The 11,563-nt window shown below is 44.3% G+C and overlaps 1 protein-coding gene across 1 annotated transcript; it reads left to right on the top strand.

Moving 5' to 3' along the window:
* The first annotated feature begins 2,023 nt into the window (after window positions 1–2,023).
* LOC138793205 (adhesion G protein-coupled receptor E3-like) lies at window positions 2,024–11,321 on the top strand. The gene is made up of 11 exons (XM_069971646.1): window positions 2,024–2,155; window positions 3,040–3,150; window positions 3,234–3,418; window positions 5,484–5,651; window positions 6,405–6,599; window positions 7,127–7,362; window positions 7,832–7,892; window positions 7,980–8,071; window positions 9,167–9,335; window positions 9,456–9,554; window positions 10,505–11,321. Exons 1-11 carry the CDS (start codon window positions 2,068–2,070, stop codon window positions 10,565–10,567), a joined length of 1,467 nt encoding a protein of 488 aa, XP_069827747.1. The 5' UTR covers window positions 2,024–2,067; the 3' UTR covers window positions 10,568–11,321.
* Window positions 11,322–11,563: the final 242 nt, after the last annotated feature.

Raw genomic sequence — 11,563 nt, 5'->3', positions numbered from 1 at the left:
AGAACTGCAGAGTCGGACTCTGAAGTGACAGGTTGCTCAGCCGATCCCTGGCCAAAATGGGACAGCACCGTGGCCAGTGATTGGCTAAGTGGCCTGTCACTTGAGAGTCCAGCTCTGAAGTTCCAGCGTCACTGCAGGCAGAAGCCAGGAAGCGGGCAGAAATGTGGACAGGTAAGTATAAACTTTATTATTTTCTTTACACATTCATCAGCCATCGGTCACGTATCACTATTACATGCAGCGATGCACAGTTGGCGGCCAATGATTTTTAGGCAGAACCAGAAGACACGATCAGCTGTCTTTATTACTCAGAGTGATACTGAATCGGCCTGATTTAGCAGATTATCACTCTAGTAGGGCCAATAGGCCAGCGCTTTATGGTATTTTTAAGGTATGCGTACACTATGGAAAGTAGATTTCGCTGCGTGGCCCTGCTTGAAGTTCCGCCCATCCCATAGCCCATGGGACGGGCGGAACTTCAAGCGGAGGCGCGCAGCGGAATCCGCTTGAAGTTTCTGCCTCTTTTCCATAGTGTCAACATACCCTCAGGTTTATGATGTCTAAAGTGGCGGAGCTTCATTTTTAGAAAATAACATGAAGATGAAAAAATTATTTTGTGTGAATTCATTTTAACACTTTCTTGTTATATTTCCTATAGGATCCAGTGTGCATTTTCCTGAAAGCCATTGTCCATATTAAAGAAGACGTCTGTGAGAGAAAGATCACCAGTACTTCTGTCCAGGCAAGAAAAGGGCCAATAAGATATATAACATTGGTATCTTGCATTGTTTATCCATGCGAGAAGGGTTAAAAGGAAACTGACAGTATAGATATGCAGATATCCGTGCAGCCAGTTTCCAGTTACCTATTTAGCTGGTATCCAGTACCTTCCTCTCCACTGTGTGATTCTGCGTTTTTAGAAAAAAAAAATCTTTATTTCATGCTGATAGTGTCCCAGAGGCGGGTGTGTCTGGGCCCACCCCACTGTTCTGTCTCCAGGCTGCCCCCTTATCCTCCTCCAGAATGATTGACAGCCAGCTTATCTTCGGCTGCGTGTGATTTCAACATGTCGGCTGTCAATCATTCTAAAGGAGGCGGGGACGAAGAGCAGGGTGGGCACAGACAGGGTCAAAGACCCGTCTCTGTGACACTGTTAGCACAAAATAAAGACTTTCTTCTGCTTCACTTTTTAAGACCTCTGCTCCTACTTATAGGTATATGGGGTGAGATTTATAGCAACCAATCAGATTCCACCTTTCATTTTCCAAAGAGTCTGTGAGGAATGAAAAGTGGAATCTGATTGGTTGCTAGGGGCAACTGAGCCAGTTTCACTTTATACCATGTTTGATAAATCTCCCACATGGTGTCTATAGTTCAATCCATAAAAGCTGGACTGAGATCTCTGTCAGCTGGAAAGTGAGGCGCTTAAAGGGAATCTGTCACCATTAAAATGCAGCTTAAGATACTGGCATCATCTTATAGAACAGAAGGAGCTGAGCGGATTGATAGATCTCTTTATGGGAAAAGATTCTGTATAACTTGTAATTTATTGATTGAAATCTCTGATGTTTTCATGCTAAAGAGTCCTGTCCATAGAGTGACACCGCCCACTGGACTCCTTAACACAGAATGATCAGGGATTTAATCAATATGTTACAAGTTATACTGATTCTTTTCCCACTAAGTGAAATATCAATCTACTCAGCTTTTCCTGCTCTATAACATGATGGCGATAGATTAGATAGCATTTTCTTGGTGACAGGTTCCCTTTAAGCACTTGCATCTCCTCGCTCACTGTACAAGTTGATGGGGATCTCAGCACTAAAACCCCAACCAATCATGTCTATGTATCTTGCCAAACGTTTTTCTTAATGATAGGAACACTTCAATAGTGATGCATAGAACACGCACTCTGATGTCTTGGCTCATCCACAATATACTACCGTAGACAACAATTGTTTTTTTTACATTTTCTCATGTCAATAGGAAGTGGCATCGCAGATCACTGACCTTCTTAATGAAACTTCCTTGGAAAAGTTGAACTTCTCAGACCTCCAAACAGTCTTCATGGCTGTAACGGAAAATGTGGAAACCTCTCTACTGGTATCTTTTTCTACAGATCCCAGAAATGAAGAAATAAGCACCCTCGAAATTGGTGAGTGATCATGTATTAAATTGCAGTAGATTTTGACACAAAGGGGGACATTTACGAAACGTCCGCCCGAGGCGCACGCCAGGGAGAAGGTGCTCGCAAGCGTAAATCATGATCCAAATCTACACTTATTGGAAGCAGGTGTAGATTTAGTACGCCGGGTGCAGGTTCGGGTGCCTGGGCGGCTAAGAGGCGTGTGAATCCTGCTAGCGAAAGGGGGCGGGGCCTAATATAAGACCAGCGTACTTGTACGCCGGTCTTCATAAATCCCCCCCAAAATGTCAATGTCTGATTCAATGGATACTGGCCTTAGCATGGATAAGGCCATTTACAGTACCTTGTATTGATTGCCCCCATATGGTGCACATATAATACCCAAATAGCATTGCCTTTCCATTGGTTTAAGCACCAAGTGTGGAGTCATGGATGTACAGTCAGGCTATTAAGACCGCTGTTCAACTCTACAGTAATGACATGTAGTTCACACAGGTCACATACCCCTAAAACTAGTACTAGATTCATCTTAGTGAAGGTGCAATGATAAGAGTACTGACCTGACATGCATCCAAGAGTAGGTGCACTCATGGAAGTGGAGTATTTTAAGGTAGAAAAGTCCACCAAAGCAAGTTACTAAAGCGGGTACAGACAAGAGTGTGAGAGACCATGTTGAAGATAGGGTGTGGGCCATGGATGAAGGCTTCTCTTATTGGTAATCACCAAAATTTCTCAACTGTCCATGGACACCTGGTTCATCAATTCAGCCGCCAACAGTGTAACAGATGGAGAAGATGCATTTTGGAATAGTAATATACAATGACTAATATATCTATTTGGAAGGTGTGCCATAGCTCCCATATGGATGAGGTCTTCTTTTCTGTTTCCCATAGAGGCTGAGATGAAGGTTTCTCAGGACCATTGTGGTGAAGGATCTTCCATTATCTTAACAGTCAATGGCAACACAATGAAAGTGCCGTATTCACTTGTGAACTTCGTAGGTGGTGAGTGTGGACTGCACTTGTACTGACTATACAATTATATTATTTGATGGATTCTTATGCTATACTATTTATATGTTTATCAGGTGGTGCCATATTTATCTCATACAGAGGTCTCAACTCCAGGTTAAATGGCAGTATTCTTGCAACTTTTGGGGATTCTAATAACACAGCAACAGAAGTAATCTCCCCGGTGGTTGGTGGAGCCATCACTGGTCCCAATACAAAGAACCTGGACCCTCCAGTGACCTTCACACTGAAACATCTGATGGTCAGTACAAGGACTCACACCATGTATGAGTCTTCAGTACTATAACTAGTGGCTGATTTGCCATATTTTACTTTGGAGTCATAATCTTTTAGAAGCCACACATTAAAGAAGAATTGTCCAATTTGGTCCAGGAAGTTCAGGTCTAGGAGGTGATGAGTGATTGGTCTTTACAACATTATGACATTATGATGAAGAAATGATTCTCTGCCTTGGATCTTGTGTCAACCATTTGTCAAAAACAGAAGTATGTATGCCTTATGTCTTCATACAATCCTTCGGAAAGAGGCAGAGGCCAATGTGACCTGATCCTTAAACTAGCTATATGGGTGGTGTGTGACACATGTTGAGCTAAGGGTCAGCCGGCACTCGTAGTCCCAATCACAGTAGAACGTATTGGTTACAGTAGCTTGGGTGGATCTCAGGTCCCAGACACAAGGAGGTCACCACAAGAAGAACGTAAAGGGAGGGGCTGCACAAGTGTGATGAAAATTGATTCCACTGGGGCCTGGTTGATGGTCCTTGGTAGTGCCGTCTGTGTAATAGTAGTGTAAAAGAGATAGAAGAACAAAGCCAGTCTAGCGAGAAGTGCAGTTCAATGCAATTTACTGAAAGGTAACAAATCATCCACATCGGTGGAGACACGGTTCCTGAACAGTTTTTAATTTTAACGGAAATGAAACATTAAACTTAGTTTGGTTGGTGGAGAGGTAACCCGTGATAGTCTGTAGGTGTTCTGAGCTAGTTCCTGAGATCTTTCTTGAACTGGAGGTGAAAAGGTTCAGGCTGCTTGGCTTCCAGTGGTACAACAATTGTCGGACTGAAGGTTCACAGGATGCTAAGAGCTCCTGGACTAAATACTACCCTCTCAGTCTAGGGAAGAAAGTGATGCTAGACATAGCTTGTTCTTTCTCCAGCGACACACGAGAATTTAGTGTTCTGGGATACATAGGACTGGGCAGTGAGCGTCTGCATGGATATTTTGCTTGTTATAAAATAATTTTCTTGAAGTGACTCTGTACCCACAATCTGCCCCCCAACCGCTTGTACCATTAGATAGCTGCTTTAAATCCAAGATCTGTCCTGGGTCCGTTCAGCAGGTGATGTAGTTATTGTCCTAAAAAACAACTTTTAAACTTGCAGCCCTGTGTCAAATTGATGTGGCCTAGAGTGTCTGTGCCCTAGGCCTTGGTCCCTCCTCCCACCCTCCTCATCATCAGGAATGCTCCAGGCAGGATTTCTCTTATTCATCACTTGTCAGACCATTACATATGTGCTAGATTGTTAAGGCACTTGTGCAGTGTTCAGACATGTGATGATTAGGCGAAATCCTGCCCAGGGGCATTTCTAATGATGAAGAGGGCGGGGAGGAAGGACTGATAGGTGTTGCAGGCCTAGGGCACAGACACTCTAGGCCACACCAATTTGACACAGGGCTGCAGGTTTAAAAGTAGTTTTTTAGGACAATAACTGCATCACCTGCTGAACTGACCCAGGACAGATCTTGGATTAAAAGCAGCTGTCTGTACAAGTGGTTTGGTGGGGGCAGATTATGGGTACAGAGTCGCCTTAACTTTTCATACTCTGTTAGGCTGGGTTCACACTACGTAAGACACTGGACATTCTGTGACCCGGCCGTGTCACAGAACGTCCGGTGTCAGCGAAGTTTATTTCAGTCAGTACTGCAGTACCAGCCGGATAAACTTAATTTTTATTGCATTCCGTGTGCGCCTGAATCCCAATTCACCAAAGCCGACAATGGAAAGTGCGGCCGGAGCCGTGCTCTCCATTGTGTGACCTCTCAGGCTTTTGCAGCCATTACTCAATGAATAGTGGCCGCACAAAACTGACATGTCAGTTTTCCCTGCGGCCACTAGGGATCCCGGCCGAAGCGTATACTATGTGTATACACTCCGTCCGGGATCCCATTCATTTTCCATTGAACATATTGTTTTAATAAATCACGCCAGTTGTTGCAAATTGCGTTGTGTAAACATTAAAGCCTTAAACTCAGTTGTGAGATATGAAACAACATTGTATGTCTCTCTACATCTATTTATATGTATAGGCTGTAAAACCATCCCACACTGTACGGTGTGTATTCTGGGACACAAAAAATGAAGTTTGGTCAACACATGGATGTACAACAGGGATGTCAGAGCAAGAGAACAGGACTATATGTGTCTGCACACATCTCTCCACCTTTGCTGTCATCATGGCACCCACTGAAATCCAGGTGATGTAACTGTAATGATTGACTGAATACCCATTTATTCTTATTGAGTAATCCTGCCACCTATGGACACCAGACACTGTATAATTCTTAGTGGACAGCTTGGGCAGCTTGGACAGAGCTTGGGCCATAGCTTTAAGGAGTGCAGGGAAAGCAGTTACGAAGGAGGCCTGGTGCCCAAGGCTCCCAAACACTCCCTCTCATTGAAAAAGACACCAGTATATGGTACTTGGGGAGGGCCCAAAAACATTGAGGGCCTTTTATCACTCCCACCAATAATTTGAACAGGGATCTTGAGTACAACACTATCTTTAGCAGTCCCATACACTTTGAATGGAGTAACAGTAAACACATCGATGGCTGCTCCATTCAAACAGGGCACTTGGGATCCATGTTGTCATGACTGGTGGTGGTTCCAATGGTCAGCCATTTAACAACCTGTGGATAGGATAAATTGTCAGTGTGGTATTACCACTTTAAGTACTGTCCAGGGACAGACCCGACAGTTTTACCGCTCATTTTATTGTCTTCCCATCTGTTCTCTTCTCCAAACTACTCTCTCAGCCATTTAATGTCCCATCTTATTTGCTGGTTTTCTCTATGGGCAGCGTAACATCTTAAAACACTATACTTGTATACATAATGTTGTATAGGAAACCTGCATTTGTGGGGTTTTAAAGGTTCACTTCTGCAGATCACTTATAGTATAGTCTTACACTGTCACTTCTAAGCCCCTTACTGTTTTCTCTACTACAGGAGGACACCGGCTTGAGACTGATCTCCATCATTGGCCTCAGTATATCTCTCGTCTGCTTGCTTCTCTCTTTTCTCACCTTCTCCCTCTGTCGGTCTCTGAGAAGTGCCCACACCTCTATTCTAATGGTTCTTTGCGGATGTCTCTTCCTGGGCCAACTTCTTGTTTTGGTGGGGCTGGAACAAACCTCGAATAAGGTAACTATGGTTCATACTTTTCTAGAAATATAAAGTATTGTGAGCCTCATATAACCGATGGTGGTGGGGATGATGGTGATGGTGGTGACTCTTACTCTTTTTCAGGCTTCAGAATGACCTCATTCCATTGTCTGGTGTTAAATACTTTAATGGGTCTCATTGAAAATACAGTCCAATCTCCAGTCGGCATGTTCTTGAGCAGTAGGAGCTAGGCAGACTGATATACATATTTGTGGGAATATTAATTTAAAAGCTTATTCCAGGTTAAAGAGTCCGGTGGGCGGTCCTGCATACAGAGATGGTTGTCAATCACTGAGTTGGATTGCCTACTGGATTCCAAAGTCTAGAGTGAGCAGCAGACTAACTATTAGTTGTTTTTGTCCCATTTGGCCCTTACGTTCCAGTAAAGTCTTGCTAACATAATAAGACCCTGATGTGCCTGAGATCTCAGTTCTCAGTTCTGACAGCTAGACTGCTTATAACCTGATATCACAGCCCAATATAACTCTTCCCTATCTGTATCTCAGATCCTGTGTTCGGTGATTGCCGGCAGTCTACAGTTCATCTTCCTCTGCGCATTCTGCTGGATGTCTCTGGAAAGTTTCCTTCTCTTCTTGACCGTCCGAAACTTGCAGGCTATGAATTTTATGAAATCTCAGCGTTCTTATTTCCCATATCTCTGTCTGATTGGGTTTGGAATTCCTGTCATTATAATGGTTATATCAGCTTCACTATATCCACATGTCTACGGCGGGGAGACACAGTAAGTTACATCACTGACTATGGAGAACTTTAGATTTAACAAAGGTAACTCCTAACTAGTAGCGTCCAAGGTGGTCATACACTTTAGACTTTTGACAGCCGTACCAGTGAAGATGGGTATCGGATGTGATGGAAAATCACTGCCCGACCCCTTTGTTTTAGGAGAGATAAGGCTAAGCCAGATCTCTCTTGCTGCAACTTACCACTACCCTCTTCAATAAATCGTTTAGCTGTGTCAAACATCCCTGTGGGGGAGAGAAGGGGGTCTGCAGGGATAACTGATGATCAAAAGATCATTCAGCCATCAGTTATTGAAGGTGTATGGCCAGCTTCAGTCTACCTACCACTGAGTGCCATGATAGAGAATACTGTCTAAGCTTCCACCTCCTCTTGGTTCCCTTCCAATGTGAGAACGGACAGACAAAATAATGAAAAGATGATGACCGCTTGAGTTTTCTTTCTGTCTTTAGTTGCTGGCTGAAAGTTAGTCATGTTTGGAGTTTCCTCGGTCCAGTCTGCATGTTTATCTCTGTAAGTATATAAAATCCGTATTGGCAAACCCCATTGTGTTAACTCACTTGGTAACTCATTTCCTCTTCTCCATAATTCTCTTATTAGGTTAATTTTACTCTCTTGGTCTTCACATTCTGTCTCCTGAAGAAGAAGTTGGCATCTCTAAACTCCAATGTCTCCACCCTGAGGCATACCCGGTGAGCCCAAAACAGAAAATTCAGACAACAATATACAGTACAGTAAAGATTCACTCTTCACGCTGCATTCACACATCCCGTAAAATATTAGGAACCAAATTTTAGAAAAAATTTAGGAACTATTCAAGTAGGGATGGTCCGAAACTGCCGAGGTTCGGGTTCGTATGAACCCGAACGCTCGGCATCAGTTTCCCGCTGTCTGCCCGCTCCGCAGGTGGATACAGCGGGAGGACCGCCTGGAAAACTGGGATACAGCCTATGGCTATGGCTGTATCCCAGTTTTCCAGGCGGTCCTCCCGCTGTATCTACCCTCTCCACGGAGCGGGCAGACAGCGGGAATCATTACCGAGAATTCGTTCTGGTACGAACCCGGACCGAACTCGGTTCGGACCATCCCTACATTCAAGTTAACCATTCAAATTTTAGAAAAATTTTAGGAACCACCCAAGTGAATGCAGCCATTCACACGATCTGTGCTGTGACCCCCATCACTATCCGCACCACGAAAAAAAAGCTAAGTGTCCTAGTGCGGATCGTGGCATGGATTCCCCCCCCCCCCCCCCCCCGCAGAGACGACAGAAACGCATAATGTGCACTCCTATCATCGTATCTGACTACTCACCTACTGTCACCTCTGCTGCCGGGCGGCGAGGGGCCCTGCACTACTAGGGAATCCGTGCCACGATCTTCCACCAGATCGCGCCACGGATCGTGTGAATGCGGCTTTAAGTAAAAGGGTTCTCCTCCTTGGAGAAATCCCATTTGTTAGTCCCTTGACAATAAACTAATTACAAAGTAATCCCCCAGGTGGGACTGTTGTGAACTTGTGATCTGTTTCGACCTGAGAGGAAACTTGGCTTTAAATGTTCAACCTCCCAATCTCCCTGCGGTGCCACCATAGGTGAACCCCCTCCACCTTCCTATCTTATTTGTATTGTAGGGGTTTTGTTATTTCATAGTCATGGCGTATAACTGGGCTTAGCCGTTGTTGTATGATTCTGGGGTCTGACCTCAGGGATCCTCCCAATTGTAAAGGTGAAAAGTTAAATTTATCAAATATGCAATGACATAATATAACCCTTACTTTCCCTGCAGCCTCCTGGCATTCAAGGCCTTGTCCCAGCTCTTCATACTGGGCTGTACATGGATTATCGGCCTCTTTCAGTTCGGATCTGGCTCCATTGTTGCGTCTTACATCTTCACCATCTGCAACAGTCTTCAAGGAGTCTACATCTTCATTGTCCATTGTCTGCTCAACCGCCAGGTCATGTGACTTCCATCACCCTTTATTTCCCCCGATTCTCCAATATGATCAGATCACAGTCTGCCTCCCACAATGAAGAATTCTTAAAAATAACTCTGTATTTCCTACTTCTACCTAAAGGTGCAGGAAGAATACAGGAAAGGATTCTACAGGTTTTATACTAAAAAGTCCATGTCAGACACTGTATCTGGTAGTACCTTCCCCATGACTGCAAAACCAGTAAGTCTTAGTGTTGTCTCATATCCTACTCTCTGCTAAGGTATAAAAGTAGCATTTTCAGCTTGGTCACCATGGTTGCATTTACACTAATCTCTATTGTCACACAAGGTGTGTTCAACAGTCCTTCAAGGATCATCTTATAGGGGCTTTAGGAGAGCCTATGTACAGGATAGGTGACCTATTTCTGATGAGCGAGGTGCCGACACCCGACACCCTGATCAATCAGATGGCTTAGTATTCACACTACACAGTGGACAGGGCAGGAAGCAGTTGGCGCCGTTGACTGTGTAGTGGTGGTGACGTGTAACTGCACATCATGTCTCTTTTAAGTGAATGTCAGTTGAGCTGCAGTTACCAGGTCCGGCCACTACATAGTGAAGGGAGACAACTGCTTCCTGTTTACTGTGTGGTGTGGGAGCTAAACAGCTGGTGTCGGCACCCCCTGATCAGTAATTGATGACCTATCCTGTGGATAAGCATCAATTTGTTTTGCCCCAAAAAACCCTATTACATGGGGCGACTGTGAGGAGCAAACGAGTGACGTCAGCGCTCGTTTGCTCCACGTTCCCTGCTTGCTTCCGCCGCAGCGGGTGAGAGCCGGGGGCGGGCAGCCCATAGCATATAGCAGCGGTCTGCTGACGCTGCTCCCGCTCCATGGGGCGGCGGCAGCCGATCGCTGCTTTATGACTTGTTTGTCTTTCAAGATGTTGTAAGACAAATGACTACAACGATCAGCCGACATAGTTCATTTTGTGTTCTATTACACAGGACGATTGGCCAATAAGCGTTCCGTGTATTAGGGCCTTAACTCTTCTGCTTTAGTAAATATTTGTATCCTCCACCTTATAATTTTTGGAGGGACCCCACCAACCTATAATACATGTTATTATTACTCATACATTGCTGTAGTTATCCGGATCAGCCAGTAATACATTGTGTCACATCCATAGAGTCACCTCTCAGAGAATGCGAAAGAAGATGGTGTGGGAGACCTGGAGAGCCGGAAATGCTGAGAATGATTGGACTCCTCACCTTTCCTGCCCTGTACACACACACAATACCTTTTAGTACATAGAGCCTTGTATGAACAATAAGAAGACATTAGGGTTCTCTGTAAATATGACCACCTTCCAGACATCCAGAGGAAACTGTATTCATCCCAGCTGATATAAAGTGGGAGAAGACAGTCAGCCAGTAGGCCCCTTTCCTCTTTTCCCTGTATTATAATCTTTGCTATCATGGTACACAGGACCGATCATCAATTATTTGATACTTTATTTATTTATCGTATAAGAAAGAGCCCAAATAGCTATTAAAGGGAACCAATCAGCTCAATTAGTGGTCTGCCTGTCTGTCAATCTTCTCCGCACTGCATGCTGACAGGCATAGAGCCGTGACTAGTCACCCAGATGACTAGTTGCTGCCCCTCTCCCGGACTCCCCAATGTAGAGCTACTGCTGCATACGCGGCTGGTAGCCTCGGGGAGCTGCACAGTAGATCTATACTGTGCAGCCGGGAACCATATCAGCACAATCATGCCAATTGGTTCCCTTTAACTTCAATGTCACTGACACATGGGGTTCTCTTCTGCTGAACCTTTGGAGCCCATTATTGTGTCAGAGCCTGGACCCCGGCCCTGTGGTCAAATAATTTTACCGGGGAAATCATATACACATTAGTCTATACATATCCACACACATACAGACAAGTTCACCCAAGAAGAAAGTGGACTACAAGTGGCAAAGAGAAGCTAGATGTGTTGCTTATTCTAACACAAACACATATACAGTATGTATATAATATAATAACGGAATGTGTTCTGTGATTTTTGTGTTTTTAAAAAACGAAAAAATCTTTAATAAAGTTTAATTATATATATATATGTATTACTCGCAATAGTCAAAGCTATAGCGGACCAGCACTGGTAATACATACATTCCTTCATATAATACTAAGAAATACCAACTAAGCGCACCCCCTGGGCAGATATCAGATTTTTACACCAGTGT

The sequence above is a fragment of the Dendropsophus ebraccatus genome, chromosome 1, assembly GCF_027789765.1.
Source record: "Dendropsophus ebraccatus isolate aDenEbr1 chromosome 1, aDenEbr1.pat, whole genome shotgun sequence".
In the NCBI taxonomy this organism is placed as follows: domain Eukaryota; kingdom Metazoa; phylum Chordata; class Amphibia; order Anura; family Hylidae; genus Dendropsophus; species Dendropsophus ebraccatus.
The sequence above is the reverse complement of the archived record's forward strand: the minus strand, read 5'-3'. Positions and strand labels throughout refer to the sequence as shown.

Coding starts and splice junctions, on each gene's coding strand:
- LOC138793205 (XM_069971646.1), top strand. CDS start 2,068: ATGGCTGTAACGGAAAATGTGGAAACCTCTCTACTGGTATCTTTTTCT. Junction 3,151..3,233: donor ACTTGTGAACTTCGTAGGTG/GTGAGTGTGGAC, acceptor TATGTTTATCAG/GTGGTGCCATATTTATCTCA. Junction 8,072..9,166: donor TCCACCCTGAGGCATACCCG/GTGAGCCCAAAA, acceptor CTTTCCCTGCAG/CCTCCTGGCATTCAAGGCCT.